The 21,372-nt window shown below is 36.0% G+C and overlaps 1 protein-coding gene across 1 annotated transcript in view; it reads right to left on the reverse strand.

Moving 5' to 3' along the window:
* Nucleotides 1-298: 298 nt before the first annotated feature.
* TMPRSS11D (transmembrane serine protease 11D) overlaps nt 299-21,372 on the reverse strand; it is a 61,497-nt gene continuing 40,423 nt past the window's right edge. The window contains exons 5-10 of the mRNA XM_036275885.1: nt 16,891-17,048; nt 14,354-14,392; nt 11,433-11,610; nt 5,830-6,089; nt 4,503-4,645; nt 299-1,338 (exon numbers count right to left, since the gene is read on the reverse strand). Of these exons, the coding sequence (XP_036131778.1) occupies nt 1,177-1,338; nt 4,503-4,645; nt 5,830-6,089; nt 11,433-11,610; nt 14,354-14,392; nt 16,891-17,048 (940 nt within the window). The 3' untranslated portion in view covers nt 299-1,176. The remainder of the gene's footprint in view (nt 1,339-4,502; nt 4,646-5,829; nt 6,090-11,432; nt 11,611-14,353; nt 14,393-16,890; nt 17,049-21,372) is intronic.

The raw sequence follows: 21,372 nt of genomic DNA on the forward strand, positions 1-21,372 counted from the left end.
CATCGATGTGAAAGGGACACATCGAGTGGCCACCACCCGCATGACCAACCAGGGCCGGGGACAAGCTGCAACTGAGGTATGCGCCCATTGCGGGAACTGAACCCCGGTCTCTCTGGACGTCAGGCCGACGCTCTAACCACTGAGCCAAACTGGCCAGGGCTCCTCATGACTTTTTAAAAATTTATCTTTATTGTTGAAAATATTACAGGTGTCCCACCTCCCCACCACATTGTACCCTCCGCCCACTCCCACTCCCCTATTCTCCTCTCCCCACCCACCTTCACCACATTATAGTCTGTGTCCATTGGTTATGAAGTTCATATATGTGTTCATATATAAAGTTCAATTCATTATTTGGGTTTAGGTATTGAGGATACTTAAACTCTCAAAAATAACTGCCACTGGTGTTCTTAAGTTCTTAAAATTACTCTTATTTAGTTGTAAAAAAGCACTGTGTGGTTGTAAGTTACCCAATTATGGAATAAATTCTCTCCTTCATGCAGATGAAGAATATATTTAATAAAAGTTGTCATGAAAATTATAATTTTTTGGGGTCTTAGTTGAGGAGTGAATATTTTAGTTTTGATCTTAAATGCCTAAATTTCATCAGTTAGTTCCTATGAGAGCATGTTCTTACAGGATAATTTAAGATTTCTGTAGGACTGTATGTGTACAATGACAATATTGACTAAGCAGAAATTTCAAATAAATAGTATTTTTCTGGCCTCATGTTGTTCTTTCTGTCTTGACTGTTATTCCACTCTTCTTTTTTTTGCACATTTTGGTACTTTGCTTACTCATCAGCTTCAGTGAGCCTGCCTCACAGAAGAGCCCTCTGACGATGCAGACATGTCCAGGCCTCCAGAACCTCCTCTTGATACCTGTTTTCCTCATTACCAGCACTTACCACAAGTGTAATACAGTTCTTACTTGTCACTAGTTTTCTGTCTTTCCTGTCACTCAGACACAGTACTATTCAATGTTTATATGGTTTTCTTGAGGAAAATATAAAATCCATAGTAATAAGGAAAGATTAAATTGTTGGTGAAACCATATTTATGTAAAGGATGTTAAATACGGCACTTCCAGTTTATTTTGCAGTTGGAAAGGAGAGTGTTAGCGTTTTAGACGGGCACACCTGCATGCAGACTTCGCAGCAGAGAGGCCTTTATCACCCTAGATCCCAGTTTGTTCGGTTATCCAGTCACGGTAGGCTGTCACTCGAGTGTACACTCCTGGCTTATCTGACAGACCACATTTATCCCCCCAGCTTACTATCCCCACGAGGAACCAGAGCCGCCGTGTGTCCTGTTGTACCAGTGGGCCACCAGAGTCACCCTGAAGGAAACAGAAACAGAAGGGTTGATTATTTCAGTGTGAAGACAACCCTGAAGTATGAAGGAGTGTATTTGTATGGCAGTGGAAGAAGTCATATCCATTATGACAATAAAGTTAATCTGACATATCCTGTTAAGATATTATAACAAGTCATGCAAAAAGTACCAACATCTTCCAACGATGCACGTGGTTCCTTCAGCAAGTGTGACAAGATGAGGAGCACATTTCCCAGGCACCTTCAGTTGCCTTGATGGCTGCCACTCATCACAAGCTTTACCTCCTGAAGGGAGCCTTCCTGACCTCCTGTGCCTTTCCTCCACACTGCCACCCCTTCCGCCTTTGGGCTGGATTAGTTTGTCACTGCCTGTGTTCTCACATCTGTGTGTATCTTTTTCCATGCTTCTTCATTATTTTACACAAGCACATTCATGTGCCTATTGGAACTTACTCCCACTGGGTAAATTCCCCTCATTGCAGCAGCTGCATATCTCTGCAACCCTCATGATACTTGCTCAGTGTCTGTTTTTCTATTTGGTAAAGTCCATTGGAGAAGGGGTATACCTATTCTAGGCACTGCTGTGTCTTAAGCTTCTAGCCCATAGGAGATGTTAAGAAAACATTTGTTGAATTAATGGGTTTTTAGCAGTCTCACATCCTCCTTTATATGTCATAGTACTCTCCCTGCATGGTGTCATTCAAATATTTTATTTTTTGGTGAATAAGCAGAAAGATATTTATATGGCAATGAGTAAAATACTCCTCATGAAATACTTACCAGCCAATTATAATAATAAACCAACCAACAAATATGTGCATATGCTCTCCAGTTAGGGAGCCAAATTTAGTAGGTCTTACTTGCTGCATGATGGGGTTAGTCTGTGAGTCCTGGAGTTAGATAGCCAGAGTTGAATCCTCCACTTAGCAGCTATATAACCTTCAGTAAGCTATTTAATAGCTTCGTGTGCCACAGTTTTCTCATCTGTAAATAGTGTTTTTATGTGTTTAAACGAGTCTAATATATGTTCTGCCTGACATATTGTCAGTCAGTACTAATAAAAATCAGCCATTATTACCATGTGCTTGAGAACAGTTTGCTATTCATTTGTCTGCTCTTAGTAGTGAGTTCTTCCATACCTACTTAATTACTGGTCTAGATGGGAAGAAGGGTCAGTGTGTGAATCACCAGCTTGCATGGCAAGTACTATAGTGATCGAACTGCTTGGCACCTTCCTCCTTCAGATTATGCATACATGCTTCAGTTTAACCAGTTCTCGGCACTGTTTTCATCATCGTGTTTTTTGTTACCATTTCCTTTATAGTGAGAAATTTTTCTGTGCAATGTCTTACCAGGAGTGGACAAGCAAATATAAAACTAAGAGGGATATGTCATTTTTCCTCTATCTGGCCAGCTTCACTGCCTGACTGTTCAGACATCTGAGCTTATGTTCTTTCTTCTAGACCATAGCTTTGCCGACTACATGGAACACATTGTTGTGTTAGTACAGTCTCTGACGTATAGAAACTAATTCATACATTTTCTTCAAATGTATGAATGAATGAACAGAAATGAATAGGACATCATAAGCTCTTTGTAAAGTACTATTCATTCTTGAGGCACAAACTCTATGCATTATACTACTTCAGGTAAAAATCATGAGGCCTGGTATAGAATACACAGGGAAGTGTCATGATGAGTTATGGCTTCAACTAGGCTTGGGGGAAGAGCTGAATTTGTATACACAGAAGGTAAAGGACATCATGGGTAAAGCATGAATAACACCCTTTTATACTCATGTGTATCCCTAAGCCAGTTCTAATTAATGCTCTTAGTAGATCTGGAATTATCAGTACAGAGGTGTGATTCTTATTTGATTGGTGAATTATCTGGACAACTACTATGAAAGCTGAGAATTTGTTGTTAACAGGGCTAGCAATAAAAAAGCAGCAGTTAGGGAAGCAAGAAGCATTCTCTACCACAAAGTCATATCCACTTAAAGGGAATAAAGGGCTGTGGGTAATTAATAGTATCTTGAAAATTGATAAACAATTCCCCTCACTTATACACAACTTGTAGTCAATAAAAATGTTTTGTTTTAGGGAAAGTATGCATGCATTGGAGTCTTCACAAAAGTTATGTGAGAACTACTTCTTATCTACTTTTTAAAAATACATAATGTGTGCACTAAATATAAAAGTTAGTAATGTTTGAGGAAAGAATAAACCCTTTTTTTCCTCTACATACAGTCCTCAGGAGAACAGTATCAGATTTCTGAAGAAAACAGATAGATTTTTCTTAATTTCAGAAATATAATTTGTGATACTAAGAAGTTGTTGCTATTACTATATGAGGTTGGGTTTCAGACATAGGAATAACATCTACTGAAAGATATAACCATATCAATTGTTTAGATAACTTAATTAAAATTTTACTATTAAAATCTATTTTAATGATTTTAAAGGAAGAATTTTATATTTATTGTTTGCTACTTTGTATTTGACTGAAACTTATAGGCTAGATCCAAATAGTTTTTTTTTTTTTCCTCATTTGTGCTATCTTACAATTTGAGAGCTGTTGTAGCTCAAATAACTAAGCATTTAAATAAATTTTCTACCTTCAAGATACTGATATTCAGGTGTTTTTTATATCTTAAAATCAATGATTGTGTTTGACTCTTAGATAAGTAATTAATTTATTTAAACCCTCATAGTGGTTAAAAGATTGAGATCAAAGTTACTAATGTCAGTGATCATGATCTAGATTAATAATGATAACAATAGCTGAGATAGCTGATGTTGCTTTGTTAGTACATGTCCTGCAAATTTAATCTCTATTCTTTAGTAGTATGTAAAAATGTTAGATTCTATGATTATTACTACTCTCATTTTATTGATAAAAGAAATGGTTATAGAGGTTAAGGAATTCAAACTCATGTCTGTTTGATTCTTGAGCTTGGATTAACCACTCTGCAATGTGGCGTCTCAAAATTATGGTTTCATGACAAATCCACTTCACAAGAAAATTTTATCTCTAAAATCTAGATCATAAATTTTTAGAGGATCAGGACTGTGTATTGTAATTTATCTTCATGCTTATCATAGTATCACATGCTAGTAAGAACTCAAAAACTTGAATGAAATTATTGATAACATTGTCTTGAATTTACCTGGCATGCATCCACTCCCCCTTGAGGTACTCCAGCACATAGCATTCCAGACGAGACTAACCCGTTATAACCAGCTGGTGCATTACATACATTATTGCTTATTATGTAGACCCGTCCTTGCTGTAGATCTCTAACTGTGTTGCCTATTAATTATAAAGCAGAAAGAAAATGAACTTCAAAATAAAAAAATTTAATGACTCTATGGTGAATATGAGAAGGAATAAATGTACTCCAAACATTATTTCTTATTCAGAAAAGAAGGCTATTAAAAGATGTACTTAGGAGTCTCTTCTCAGCAAAGATGCCCATAAGTAGAGAAAGATAACCTTTTTTACACAAATCAATTTTTTCTCTTTCTTTTATTTTTGCTTTAGCTTTGTGATGTCCCTTACACCTTAAGAGAAAATAATAAACTTGCTATCTTAAAAATGACTAGTAGCATTTAAATGATCTATTGACTGACTTATAATTGGAAAATTGCACGTTGAATAACTTTTACTGTAGCAACAAAAAAGAAACTAATCTGGTTTCAAAGCTAAAGAACTAATTTATTTTGATGTTCCCTCAAAATGACACTGCCATATTTGTGATTGGCACAAATTATACCAAATGACTTTGAGCCATCAAAACACAACAAAAACTTTCTTGGACAATTACATCTTTGTGTTATTCTAGAGAGACATCTACAACATGGGTATAAACCCATGAAAATCGTTAATGCTCTTTCCACTCCCTGGCTGATGATACTCTTATTTTCCCCGTAACCCTTATTTGCTTCCTCATATTGCCCTCATATTTATTTCCATTTTATTCATTCACTAAACAAACCTGAGCAATGCTTATGTACATATAGAGTATCTTGCTTGAGGCAGGATTTATTTAATCACAGAATACCTTAAATGGCTGTTACTACCATAAAGAGTATTAACACTCTTAGAGAATACCTAGCCAAATCCTCTTAAACATTTTTATTTTATTTTCCTGTTAGGGAGTCATTTGAGTCACATGGAATCTCTGGGTCATTAAAGAACTCATTTTTTTTTTCTCACCTTTTTTTTTTTTTTATTTCCCTATGGAGAACTCATGTTTCTTTATCACTTTATTTTTCATTTTCCTGTGTGTTTGAGATTTCTCCATAGTAGCTAGGGGCATTGCTTTGCTTTGCTGAGGAAACTCAGGAATAACTACAATTTAGACTGGCCAGAATATAAGATGGTTATGTCCATAGAATCCATATTTCAGACATTTCCTAATTTTAAAAAAAAGTATAATAGCAAGTACCAGGAGATTTTTATTGTTTTTGTTTTATTTATTCTGAGATACTTACCACCATATACTTGAGATCCCCATCCTGTTACATAAGCAACGGAACCAGGTACTACATGTTGGGTAGCCTCTGGGAGACACACCTTATGGATATTTTTGGTCCAGGTGACATTGCTGTTAAGTTTCACAGCTGCAATATCATTTTCATGAGTTACAAAGTTGTAATTGTTATGCATCAAAATAGTCTGTATTCTTTTTCTCTGTACAGGAAATGCTAAGGAAATACCAAAGGTGGCAGTCCATTCTCGAGGATGAGGGTGGCTAAAAACAAAAACAAAAACAAAACCATGAATTTGAATAGGAAATTTGAGAACATTTCAAATATTGGATTTTGTGTTTGTTACCCTCCCCTGCCACCACCTAGAAATTGTTTGATCAACTATTCTTAGCTATACATTCCTGTATTACATAGCTAGTAATTGAGTTTAACTCTTCACTGGCACAATGAGCAATAGTTTGTGTAAAGAAACATAGAAAGATTTTAGAAAACATCCCTTAGGTTGGTGAAAATCTTGGTGTTTTTCTATTGCAGTGAGGATATTTGGATTCTTTGGTATCCCCTCATTGATGTTTCCCTTTTCTACATTCTCCCATCTAAGCAACTGAGAAGTCTGAAATAATGTCCACTTTAGTTTTTAACTACCTTCTTCTAATATTTATTTTTTCCTTTTCTTGCCTTTAGGCAAAAGCTCCATTTAAATGATGAAAAGAGGCTCCCGCCTTATTAGCTGATGAATGATTTTTCTCTACTAAGTGTGATGCTTGTTGAAGATTTTTGTGTGTGTGTGTATGTGTGTGTGTGTTTGTATACGTGTGTGTGTGTGTGTGGGGGGAGAATAACCAAAAGCACTCACTAAAAAAAAAAAAAAGTAGAGCCTGGCTTGTGTGGCTCAGTGGTTGAACACTGACCCATGCGCCAAGAGGTTTGCTTCCCGGTCAGGGCACATGCCCAGGCTGTGGGCCCAGTCCCCAGTGGGAGGCATGTAGGAGGCAGCCAATCAGTATTCTCTCTCATTGATGTTTCTATCTCTCCCTTCTCTCTCTGACTAAAAAGTGTAGAGCATTATTTTTGTGACCTAGGAATAGGAACTTTTTAGTCAGACTCCTAAAACATAGCCATAAGTTAAAAATGGGTAAATTTCTTGGAATCAAAATTAAATATACTATCAACAAACTTACTACATAGGTGAGAAACCATGAGAAATACTTGCAATATTTAATATCTAAAACTTTTGTAGAATATTCAGAAACAAGTCGGTAAACCAATAATAAATGTTCAGAAGATCATTATAAAATGGGCAAATATATTAATAAGCAATTCATGGAAAGGGAAGGCCAATCAGCAAGTAGATATGTGAAAAAATACTCAAACCCATGAGTAAGCTGAGAAATGGAAATTATAACAATAAAGAGCATCTGATGTATATTCATAAGATTGACAAAAGTTCAAAAAGAGAATAATTGGGTGTTGATGAAGAGGAGAAGTTTAATCTCTGCATTACTGGTGAAGATGTCAACTTCTGGAAAGCAATCTAGTGTATTTGGCAGACTGCATATATACTTCTGGGAACATATTTCAGAGACATTCTTAAGGTTTATAGAGAGGCAAAAATAAAGGTAGGGGTGTGTGTGTGTGTATGTGTGTGTGTGTGTGTGAGTACACACTCTTTGTGGTAGTGAGAAATTGGAGCAATCTACTTGGGTAAAGAAATATGTTGGTTTCTATAGTGGACCAGATTAAAATACCCAGAGTTGAGCCCCAACAGTAAGAAACACAATACTATGAGACTACACAATGCTACTTGTATAACTGAAAGGCATATACACACACGTAAAAAGCTCAATGGATTTTGTAGGTAATTGTATATTTAAAGACATATGTAAAATATTAATGTGAGGCCTATATGGGCAGGGAAGGCAGTGGAAGAAGGATCTATGTATAAAAGGAAAAACATAAATTGAAATGAGAGAAAGATCTTGTACAGACCAATGAAAATAAGGATCTATGAATTGTAGGCTTACAATGTTAAGCCTAATGTTGAATAAAAACTACATGTAACCAAATAATAACTTAATAGTATTGTGGAGTTTAGATATAGACAGTAGAATTGATACAGAAAATAAAAATGTTATATCTAGGAAATGCTTTTATAAGGTACAGTAGTTTATGTAAGAGTAAATATTAGTTAAAAAGTCTAAAGAAAAATATGTTTGACAACAAGCAAATACATGATTATTTTATATTGAACTTCATTTGAATAGGGTCTTCACAGTGGAGATTATAAAAATATTCTTTTGTCTTTTTTCCCTCCTTGCCTCCTTGCTTCCTTGTCTTCCTCCCTCCCTTCTTTTTTTTTTTTTTCTTAAGCAAATGAATAAGAGCATGATTTGGGAACCAGTTAGATTTAGGTTTCAATCTTGGGTATGCCACATATTAGCAGCGTCATTTAGGGCAAGTTACTTAAACTCTCCAATTCTCAGTTTATTTAATGCATAAGATATGCTAGATGATTCCCTCTCACACAATTTTAAGTATTGATTCAGACAAGGGAACTATGTTAAGCACAGTGCTTAGCACAAGGTAAGTACTCACTGAAGGTAACTATTATTTTCATTAATTAAAGTTCAACAAGCCATTACTAAATATCTACTTTGTATAATAAATAGTATGACTCTCTGGGAATAAGAATATAAATAATTATGGTCCCGTCCTTGAGCTGCTGTACACACTAATGGAGGAGATGAACAGAGATAATCATAAATCACAGGGACTACTGTTGAAGATTAATATGCAGAATTCTATGGGAATAAGGTAGGAGAAGGAAGAGAACATTAGGGAAAGCTTCATAAAAGAGGTGACAATTTAAGACTCCTTTTTTTGAAAGCCTCATGTCTTCTATGTACCTGATGTAAGGTTGGTCATGCCCTAAACAAATCCCCACTAATGGGTTCTCAGTGACAATCAGGTCTACAGGGAGAGTGACATACAAGGATTTGGGGAGACAAACTTTCCTACATGTTCCAAGCCTTTAAAATCATAGATTTCTTTGGTTATCATCGGTGATAGTTACAACTGTAGCTTTCATTATAGTAATACCCTTTACTTAGCTTTTGGTTGTTGGATCTGAATAGCGCTTTATTTATCTATTTTTTTTTTTTTATCTCACCTGAGGACATTTTTGCATCTATCTTTAGATAGAGCAGGAAGGAGAAAGGGAGGAAGAGAAAGAGAGAAACATTGATGTGAGAAAGACACATTGACTGGTTGCTACCCACACAATCCCAACCTGGGCCGGGGACAAACTGTAACTGAGGTACATGCCCTTAGCGGAAACCAAACCCTGGCCTCTCGGGTCTGTGGGCCAATGCTCTAACCACTGAGAAAAACTGTCCAGGCTTGAATAGTGCTTTAAATTCAGTACTGATTCTATTGCATTCTAGATTACTCTAAGTGCTTGTTGCTAAGTCCAGGTATTTCGATTTCTGGTTCCTAAACTTGGGGGTGATTGAAGTCAATTAGTGCCATTCCTATTCTTGGGCCTTTCAGATGGCAATGAAGTTAGAAATGTTTTTGTTAATTCTGTGACTTGTATTTTTCTGGGACACAGCAATAAATGTGTCAGTCTAAATAGAAATGTTGATTACTCCTGATAACAGAAATTTCTGCTATCAGAAATTTCAAATTTATTCACTATGTTAAAAATATATTGTTATAATATAGCTAAAAAATTTTAGAATAATTTGGGGTTTGCTAAAATGTTTGTTCAGAATCCATGTACTAGTCTATTTATTTATTTATTTATTTATTTATTTATTTATTTATCCTCATCCAAGGATATTTTTTCCATTGAATTTTCAAGAAAGTAGAAGAGAGGGAGGGAAGGGAGAGAGAGAGAGAGAGAGAGAGAGAGAGAGAGAGAGAGAGACAGAGAAACATTAATGTGAGAGAGACACATTGATTGGTTACCTCAAACCTACAACCCAGGTACATGCCCTTGACTGGGAATTGAACCCATTACCCTTCAGTGCATGGGAAAATGCTGTAACCACTTAGTAACACTAGCCAGGGCTGTAATAGTTTTTTTTCTTTATTGATTTTAGAGAGAGGAAGGGAGAGGGAGAGAGAGATAGAATTATTGATGATAGAGAACATCGACTGGCAGCCTCCAGCATGCCCCCCACTGTGGATTTGGCCCACAACCTGTGCCCTGACCGGGAATCAAATGGGCAACCTCTTGGTATATGGGTTAATACTCAACCACTGAGCCACACTTGTCAGGCTGTACTTTTTTTTTTTAACTGTACTCCCTCTTAATTTAACAAACACTTTTTAAAAAGGCATTTTAGTATGAGGCAGTACCCTCAAATCTGTAAAGGATTTCTTAGAAATTGCAGAATTCCAATAGAAATGGAGGTTTGGAAGAAATACTAATATTTTAAAGAGAATAATCAGATTGAGCAAATGGTCTTAAGTGGGAAAATGTAGGCAAAAATCAGTGGCAGAGACTAATGCAATCTGGTTGGAGCTCAAGGTTTGTGCTTTGAGAAATAAATCTGAATTGCTCTAATTGGAGTGCTTTGGAAGTGTGGTAAGGAGGATAGATTTGAGATAGTGGTTATTGAAAGAGTTTGAGAAGAGAATAGATATGGTCAGAAATATATGCATTCAGATCACCATCACTTTTCTGAGTTAACTTTTTGAGTTTAGTTCCTCCAAAATGTTTATGGCTAGGATACCCTAATGATAAGGTAAGACTGAACCTAACATGTTTTAGTCACACTAAAGTCTAAAGATCTGTTATGAGCAGTAGGGTCTCTTCTTTATTCCAATAGAATAAGTTTATGTATACTACTATCTACTGGTAATTTATTACTCTAATTATGTTAGCAATAACCTTTATTCACATCAATGAAGAATACTCTGTAAGTTGTTTAAATTAATTTTATATTATGTTATTCCCTGTAATTGGTCATTATTTTTGTGTATATCTACCTCCAACATTAGAATTTAGGCTCTCTTGAAGTAGGAGCATTATTTGTTTAATTAGCTTCTAAAATAGATAACATTGTGCTCATAGCAGACACTCGATTCTTTTGAAAGAATAAATTAATGGTATTAGGCTGTCTGAGATCAGCCATCAGTCTGTTGATCAGCTTACATAATTTTTTTCAACCATCTATTGTGTTAACATTTAACATGTTTGCATTAGTATATATTTAATCCTACCAGTAACACTAAGGCACAGATAATAGTATGTCCCTATTTGCCCCTAATTTGAAAAAATAATAAAAGAGAGGTATGTGGAGATTCAATAAATGCCCACCTTTCATAGCTAAGATTTAAAATAAGCATTCTGACATATAAATCTTTGTCATTTACCATGAAGATATACTATTACCTGAAATAAATAAATAGGAATACATTAGCAAGCTGAAGGCAACTAATTATGTTTGCTATCGTGAATAGGAAAACTACACTCAATTTTTTTGTATTGAATTATTTCTGATTCAATCTAATCATGTTCAGTCCTGGGGGTATATATGGGATCCTCATGTATGTGTCTCTCCCAGTTGTTCCAGATGGGTAGGTAGCTGTGGCCTCACCTTCTGAAGCAGTGAGCTGCTGTCAGGATCCACGTGTTACTGATCAGGACACCCCCACAGTGGTGAATGTTATTCAACTGTAGGCTGACTTGCCATGGCCAGTCTCCTTCCTCAGCCCTGGTGCCTCCCATGACTCTCTCTTCAGACAATGTTATTAGGTTCGGATGGGCCCCACATTCTAATGAGAAAAGAGTATTAATGTTCTGGGAATATGATTTATTTACTTTTGGGAGATGTTATAAAAGTTCATCATTTATGACTTTTATGTATTCTGTCTTTTGTGTATTCTTTCCCAGGACATGCTAGCCTTTCTAAAAGCATGATCAATATGTTATATTTTTAGAGTACTTATGTGACTACTGTTGCATATAAACTGAATTTTATAGAACATTTCTGAACTTAATTGGCATGTGGCTTCAGATTCTGGAATAGCTTCAGAGTTCTCTGGAATTCCTCATGAGCTGGGGTAACAGTAGGTCAGTGTTGGATGCACCAGCTCAGGCACAGGTTCACTAGGAAATTTCCATCTTCTCTGTAACTTTGCTAGTCAGAGTGTGGTCTGTGACTTGCAGTATGGGCATCCCTGGGAGCTATTAAAAATGTTGACACTGTATGGAAACAACCTAAGTGTCTGTCAGTGGGTGAATGGATCAAGAAAATGTAACACACACACACACTTATGGAATAATGGGATAATAATTTAGCCTTAAAAAGAAGAAAATCCTGTCATTTGCAATAACATTGATGAACCTTTAATGTGTTGTGTTAAGTGCAATGAGCCAGACGAAAACAGCTACTACATGATATCACATGTGGAATATAAAAAAAAAAAGTCCAATTCATAGAAACAGAGTAGAAAGTTGTTGTCAGGGGCTGGGAGTGGGGGAAATAAGGAAAGTTTGGTAAAAGGCACAGATTTTCAGCTATAAGTTGAATATGGTCTGAAGATGTAATATATAACATGGTGACTACAGTTGATAATATTGTATTGTATAATTGAAATTTGCTAAGAGAGTAGATCTTAAATGTTCTCACCAAAAAAAATGAGGGGGAGGGATTAATATGTGAGGTGATGGATGTGTTAATTAACTAGATAAAGGAATCTATTTAATATATCTATATCTATATATCAAAGTCTGATATTGTATACTTTATATTTCATCCTATAATTTTATTTGTCAATTATACCTTAAAGCTGAAAATAAAAGAAAGAAATATTTACTCTCAGACCCACACTAGGGAACAAATCAGAAATGACATTTTCCCCCTATTTTATTGAGGAATAATTGGTAAATAAATTGTATATTTTTAAAGTGTACAATGCAATGAGTTGATATACATTTACATTGTTGAATAATGACCAAGATCAAGATAATTAACATGCCCATCACCTCACATAATTAACTCTTTTGTATGTGTGGTGAGAATGCTTAAGATCCTGCCATTCTTGAGAATATTTTGTGGATCTAAAGTAATTTCTTTTCAAGTTTGAAAGTTGTTGAGAGTAGATCTTAAGCATTCCACCACACACACACACACACACGGTTTATTTAAATATCTTCACTTGACACAAATACAAAATAATATTGAATAGCAACTGTAATTGAAAAAAATTTTTTAAAGAATGAAACAAACCAAAAGATACCAGAATTTTAAGAGAGCCCATGATCACTCCAATGGCCAAAGCTGAAATAGGCTGGGCCAACCATTCAGTTCCTCCCAACTCTCATTCCCATGATGTATTTCCTTTTATTTGTTACTAAGAAATTACAGGTAAAAAAAAAAAATAGAACCAGAGTCATGGAAGTAGGGAATAGACTGACAAACCTCAGAGGGAAAGGGGGTGAGGGGGAACAGGAAGAGATAAACCAAAGAACTTATATGCACATAACATAACCAATGAACACAGACAACAGTGTGGTGAAGGCAGGGGGAGCTGGCGTGGGGAGGGGGTGTCAATGGGGGAAAAATGGAGGGACATTTGTAATATTTTCAACAATAAAGATAAAATTTTTTTAAAAAATTAGAAGTATATCACCACCAACAATTTCTATTGCTGGAGCTGACATGTCTTCAATATAACAACCATCCACAGGTATGTTTTTTCTAACAAACTTCCCAGATAGAGAAGCCATACTTCCGTTAAGCATATACATGGAACATAGGTTTCTTTGCTGTACCTCCAACCAAACCTCTAGAAATTTATTTAAGCACATTTTCATCAAAATGAAGCATAAATTAAATATATAATGAAGATGAAAAACACCCAAGAGGTAGCATTATCTCATAGCATCACTTAAGTATCTGAAATAGGCCAGCTATTGAGGAACATTAAACTATTTTCTAAGTACATTGTGTCAGCAGAGAAGTAAACTGCTGTTTTCTGGTGATTATATTTCTGCTATCCAGGCCTGAGAGTATACAGAATAACTTTGGAAAGTAGTGACTTTTCCTTTAGGTTATTGACATAAAACTGACAATACTTTTTATAATTTTTAAAAATTATACTTTATAATTAACTTAAATCCACAACAAAGCAAACTGTTCTGGTGGTTAATAGAAGTCATATAAATGATGTCACCAAACATAATTTACAATTCTACAGAAATGCTACCATAGGACCAGGGTAGGAAAAGCTTCCCAAAGCTGCCAAGGAATTTTTCATGAGGTAATACTAGATACAGATTTGGTGGAATGCCACTGATACCTCTTCTTTCCTTTAAAAGGAGGGGTAAACCTGAATAGCACTCTAAGGGCCAAAGGAATCAGCAATGTCTTAGCTCAACAACCATGCATGTGAGTGAACTAAGAATAAAGATATCACCTTAATAGACGCTGCCTTGGCAAAAGGCACAAATGACTTGACCACTTACTCTTCATATTCTAGTAACCCATATTTATGAAATACTTTTAAAAGTTACCTTGAGTGAGCATAATTTCTGTATCCTGGTTAGTAATTTCTGGTGTCAAAAAACAAAGAGTGAGAGTAAGATTAATACATTAAGGACTGTATATCATTTTATTTAATTTCTTAACGGGTAGCTCTCGGACAACCATAATCAGAAATACTTAGAGGGCTGCTAAACTACAGATTCCTAGGCTTCTCATTTAGTAATGACCTTACTTCTACTAGTAGCAAGACATCTGAAATGGTCTTTAGCCTTTTATTTTTTTGTCATTTTTATATCTTATTGGTTTCTAGAATTTCTAATTCTCCTTTGAATTAGCTCTATCCTCCCCATTCCTTTGGCCACTGTTAGTTCATGCTTTCATCATTTGACACCTATTCTACTACAACAACCTTCAAACTGGGTTTCCTGCCTCCACTTTGCACTTTTCCATGCATCCACCTGGACTTTACCAGACTTATTTTTCTAAAAATGTATGTCAGGTCATATGCTTCTCTGCTTGAAATCTTTTAATGAGAAATCAGCTTCTTATAAGATAAATCTAAACTTCTCAGAGAGGTTATCACACTCTCTAAAATCAATTATGCAAATGTATCAGCTGCCAGAAGTTTCACAGTGCTTGGGTATCACATCTGCTTTGTAAGTATCAGAGAAACTAAAACAAAACAAAACAAAAAAAAACTCTTTTAGAGGCAGGAAATAAAATGAGCTGACCACTGCTTTTCCTCCCTTGAACAAGAGAGACTTGACTTCAAGACCTGATGCCCCTCCATGCTAACTCTATGACCCCGGGCAATTACCCAGTTTTTCTGAGCATAAACAATCAAAGTATAAGATATGGTTGTTGTGAAGATTAAACAAACTGTAATGTATGAGTGTTAGCCATTCACAAAGGACATGACCTGCCATGGAGCTCATGGAGCAGGAGCAGTGTGTTGGAGGTTTCTTCTGTGCTAAGCATTAACTCTTTAGTTGTTGGCAGAGGAAATGGGAGTCCAGGGTAGGACTTGGAAAATTTGGAGGAGCTGGTGAAAAAACTTTGTGGTCCTGGTGCAGTGATTGTGTCCCAACAGATTTCAAATTATATCCTTATCTGTTGGTAAACAGATTGAATAAAAGTCCAGTGTTGGAGCCACCAAAATCCTTTAATCTTGAGCTTATTATGAGGGAGTCATGGTTTATTAAGCTAGCAATATATGACAAAGATGGAAGAGTGCCCTTAAATTCTATCTATGTATTAAGTGATTCCTTTCTTTTAGTCATGTAACAAATATTAATGGAGTATCTATTATACCAAATACTAAGTAGTAGGACAGTAGGATCAACAAGTTAGACTGGTTCTTGCCTTTAGGAAGCTTACAGAATAGGATGAAGACAAACAGTATAAATATCACACAAATAATTTTGTAGTTTCCTTTGTGATATGTGTTGAGGGTAAATGAAGAAGTCTTTGATGAGGGTAAATTGAGTAATAGAAGTTAGAAAAGGCTTACATTTAGAAAGTAATAATTCTGATGACACCTGACAGTTGTGCAGGGGTGATCTAGGGAGTGTTGTAACAAATGGGAACAATGTCTGCAAAGGCCCTGAGGCAGGAAGAGAGGAGCTTGACTGGTGGGGGAAATGAAAGTGTGGCCAGATGATGGTGAACGAAGAAGAGAGTGCTATAATATGAGACTGGAGGGGCAAGTATGAACCAGATCATGCATTGCTTTAGATGAGATGGCCATATCATTTATTGTCCAAACCAGGACACTTAGCAATATTTAGCATGGTTCTTGGGACAACTGACATGAACTGAGACTGTCTTGGGCAAACCAGAAAATATGGTATTCCACTTACAGAGGTGTGTGCATGTGTGTGTGTTTTGTGAGAAGCCATTATAGGCTTTTAAGCAAGATTGCATTTATGTTGTAAAATATTTCCCTGATCAATTTGTGGAAAATAGATTGGAAGGGGTCAAGAAAATATAAAAGGAGGGTAGTATGGAGGCTAGCACAGAAGTTCAAGTGAGAAATGATGTTGGCTTGAACCAGAGTTATAGGAATAGGGATGAAAGAAAATAGACATAGACTCAAGAAAGGTAGATGTAGAGATGATTTTCAGAGAGAATATAGGGATATTGTTAAACCTGCTAATTTCCTTTTTTATTCTACAAGTATTGACCACACACCTTACAGCTGCATGCTCTGTTTTGGGTGAAATGATCATTTAATTATTTTCTGACCTTGAGAAGCTATTGACTGTTCCTGTAACATACCTACAAATAGAACATCTAACAAAATATTCCTCATAAGGAGTATTGAAAGGGAAATTTAATAAAGAATTTTTAGCAAATAAAATGTATTATATGAATGCTAAACAATTCTTTAAACTTTAGAAAATTTATATTAGAGAGCTACATATTATATCTAGCTTTATAGTATATTGTTTTCATAAAGTTTAATTCCAAGGAGAAAAAATAGGTCAGTCTCTCATTAATTTAAAACTTGGGTTAGTTATATTGAGGGATATATTGAAATAAAATGGTACATAAAAATGGTACTTGCCTATTATCTCATCTGAAGGGTTTATTTCCATGTTTCCAAATTTATTCGGTATATGATGTAAAACAGACTCAATTCTGCTTTTCATTGATGCTGCATTGTTATTTCTGGAGAATTTAAATTTCATAACAGTATCTGCTATCACAGCATCGCCGTTTCGTCTGAAAACCATAAAGATATTTTTAAATGAATAATTATGATAATTTTCTGCTCTTCTATTTATATACCCCTCTTGAATGAACATTAAAAAATTTACTTGAGTGGTGGGCTCCTACACAACTGATCATCCAAGGTAGTCAGAGGTCAGTGGTTAGTGGACACAGCCAGACTTGCAGCTGATTAGCCTGAGTAAATTCCTCCCATTGATGTGCGAACAGAAGGGTGTAAAGTCCACATGAGGGGTACACCTTGAGGTCACAGCTGGCTGTGGCACAGAGGGCTGTGCCACTGGACCCTACAGGACACCTAGCACAACAGGCTACCCCCTGAAGCCTGGAAGACATAGCAACTCTACGTAATACAAAGAAACAAACACAGGGAGGCAGCCAAAATGAGGAGACAAAGAAACAGGTCCCAGATGACAGAATAGAACTCCAGGAAAAGAACCAAATAAAATGGAGATAAGCAATCTAACAGATGCAGAGTTCAAAACACTGCTTATAAGAATGCTCAATGAATTTAGTAAGAATTTCAAGGAACTTCGTGAGAACGTCAAGGAACTTAGTGAGGACCTCAAGAGCATAAAAAAGGACCAGTCAGAAATGAAGGATGCATTAACTGAAATAAAGAATAATTTGCAGGGAACCAATAGTAGAGTAGGTGGAGCCAAGAAGCTAGCCATTGATTTGTAATATAAGAAAGCATAAAACACCTAATCAGAATAGCAAAAAGAAAAAAGAAAAAAAAAAAAAAAGGATAGTATAAGGAGCCTGTGGGACAACTTCAAGCATACCAACATTTGCATCATGGGAGTGCCAGAAAGAGAAGAGAGCGAGCAAGAAATTGAAAACCTATTTTAAAAAATAATGACAGAAAACTTCCCTAACTTGGTGAAGAAAACAGACATACAAGTCCAGGAAGCACAGAGAGTCCCAAACAAGATAAACTCAAAGAGGTCCACACCAAGACACATCATCAAAATGCAAAAGGTTCCACACAAAGAGAAAATCTTAAGAGCAGCAAGAGGAAAGCAGCTAGTGACCCACAATGGTGCTCCCATAAGATGGTCAGCAGATTTCTCAAAAGAAACTTTGCAGGCCAGAAGGGAGTGGCAAGAAATATTCAGTGATGAAAAACAAGGACCTACAACCAAAATTACTTTATCCTGCAAAACTATCATTTAGAATCAATGGCCATATAAAGAGTTTCCCAGACAAGAAAAAGCTAAAAGAAGTTTATCACCACCAAACCAGTATTATATGAAATGTTGATGGGTCTCCTTGGAGGAGAAGAAAATAAAAAAATATGAACAATAAAATGGCAATAAATACATATCTATCAACATATCAATAACTGAATCTACAAACTAAATGAGCAAACAGAACAGAAACAGACTCATAAATGCAGAGAACATTTTGTTGGTTGCCAGATGGGAGGGGGGTTGGGGAGATGGGTGAAAAAGATAAAGGGATTAAGAAGTAAAAATTGGTTGTTAGATTGAGAACCTTAAAGGGAAAAGGGGAGGTGGGGCAGGAAGAGAGAAACAAAAGAATTAATATGCATAACCAATGGACACAGAAAATAGTGTGGGGAACGCAGGAGAGGGTGGGGAGGAAGGAGTCAAGGGGGAAAAAAAGAGAGATATCTGTTATACATTCAACAATAAAGATTTGTTTAAAAAATGTACTTGAAGTATTTAACTTTAGAACAGACCCACATAACAGTGTTTGCATATGTAATGATAGATATATCATAATGCTGTCCCACAAATGTTTAATCTCAATGCATAGTACACTGTACCTTGATTTGAAGTCAGAATGTCAGAGTTTGAATACCAGCTCTGCAAGTTGTTGCATATATTAATTCATGCAATCTTCATAATAACCCATTTTAATGTGAGGAATTATATGTAACATACAGTAAGTGCACTATAAGTATTAGCTATTATCAAACTTCAAAAATACTGAAAATAAAACAACAAAACCCCAAACCCTCGACAATGTTATAAAAAGATAAGTTTCCAATTTTGTGTCACTTAGAGGCTCAAGCTATGTTTCTGGTACCTACAGCCATTGATCTAGATATGGTGTAAGTTGATGGTCTAGTTTCATTTTTTTTGCATGGAAGAAAGTGGGAATTATCTTGATGTTAGGTCATTTTAGCCTTTGGTCAAATTATTAAGGTTTTTAGTGAGGAATATCTGTGGTTAACTGAAATGGAGATAAAATATTAACATGTCACTAAAACAGTTACAATTTAATTTTGTATCTAGATCAATGGCTGTAGGTACCAGAAACATAGCTTGAGCCTCTAATTCCCACTTTCTTCCATGTAAATCACTTCCTCCACCAAACATTGGATGTCTTCTTTTCTGAAAACGTGCATTAGAAAAATTTGCTTTTGATGCTCTCATATGCACTCAAGGCCTCCTCCTCTCGTCAAGTTGCCAGCTCTGCCATAATATTCATTTCAATATTAATTTAATATCTAGTTAACAGACACTACATGAGCACCTTCTTGTGCTAGGCACTATTTTTATTTTCAGAAATTGGCTATTACCAAGACTTACCTTTGGATCTTGCAGTTTAGAAGGAGAAGCAGACACTGTACAAATAATTACAACTTCCATTTCTAGCAACATAAAAGTCTAATTTTTTAAAAAAATTACTTTTGTTACAGATGTTTCTCCTTTTTTCCCCCCATTGACACCCTCCACCCCATCCCCCCTACCCTGTCCCTGGCTTTTTTGTCTGTGTCCATTGGTTATGAGTACATGCATATAAGTTCTGTGGTTTATCTCTTCCCTCCCCCCACAACCTCCTCTTCTGGGGTTTTCAGTCTGTACCCTACTTCCTCGTCTCTGGGTCTACCCTATTCCTCAGACTGTTATGTTCATTATATTCCACAAATAAGTGAAATCATGTGGTATTTGTCTTTCAATGCTTGGCTTGTTTCACTTAGGATAATACTTTCCAGGTCCCTCCATGTCATCTCAAAGGATAAGAGATCTTTCTTTCTTACAACTGCATAGTACTCCATTGTGTATATGTACTACTGCTTTTTTATCCATTCGTCTACTGATGGACACTTGGGCTGTTTCCAGATCTTAGCTATTGTAAATAGTGCTGCTATGAACATAGGGGTACATATATTCTTTCTGATTGGTGTTTTAGGCTTCTTAGGGTATATTCCTAGAAGTGGGATCACTGGGTCAAATGGCAATTCAATTTTTAATTTTTTGACGAAACACAATATTGTTTTCCATAGTGGCTGCACCAGTCTGCATTCCCACCAGCAGTGTACTAGAGTTCCATTTTCTCCACACCCTCGCCAACACTGGTTGTTTGATGATTTGTTGATGGCAGCCATTCTGAGGTGATACCTCATTGTTGTTTTAATTTGCATCGTTCTGATGATTAGTGATGTTGAGCATTTCTTCATATGTCTCTTAGCCATTTGTATGTCCTGTTTAGAGAGGTGTCTGTTCAGCTCCTCTGCCCATTTTTTAATTGGGTTCTTTGTCTCCCTTTTGTTGAGTTGTATGAGCACTCTATATATCTTGGAAATCAACCACTTCTCTGATGTATAATTGGCAATGATGCTCTCCCATACAGTGGGTTGCCTTTCCATTTTGATGGTTGTTTTTTTTTCTTTCTTTCTTTTTTTTTGCTTTGCAGAAGCTTTTTAGTTTGATATAGTCCCATGTGTTCATTTTCTCCTTTGTTTCTATTGCCTTAGGTGATGTATCAGTGAAAATTCTGCTGCGTATGATGTCTGAAATTTTGTTGCCTACATTTTCTTCTAGGATTTTTATGGATTCATGGGTCACATTTAAGTCTTTTATCCATTTTGAGTTTATTCTTGTGTATGGTGTAAGCTGATGGTCTCGTTCCATTTTTTTGCATGTAGCTGTCCAATTTTCCCAACACCATTTATTAAAGAGGCTGTCTTTACTATATTGTATGCTCTTGCCTCCTTTGTCAAATATTAATTGAGCATAATGTCCTGGGTCCATTTCAGGGTTCTCTGTTCTGTTCCACTGGTCTATATGCCTGTTTCTTGTGCCAGTACTAGGCTGTTTTGATTACAGTGGCTTTGTAGTACAACCTGATATCTGGCATTGTGATTTCTCCTACTTTGTCCTTCTATTTCAAGATTGCTGTGGCTATTTGGGATCTTTCTTTGGTTTCATAAGAACTTTTGAAGTATTCGTTCTAGTTCTGAAAAATATGTCATTGGTATTTTGATGGGGATTGCATTGAATCTACAGATTGCTTTGGGTAATATGGACATTTTAATGATGTTAATTCTTCTAATCCATGAACA

Source organism: Molossus molossus, unplaced genomic scaffold (genome assembly GCF_014108415.1).
Source record: "Molossus molossus isolate mMolMol1 unplaced genomic scaffold, mMolMol1.p scaffold_m16_p_1, whole genome shotgun sequence".
Lineage (NCBI taxonomy): Eukaryota > Metazoa > Chordata > Mammalia > Chiroptera > Molossidae > Molossus > Molossus molossus.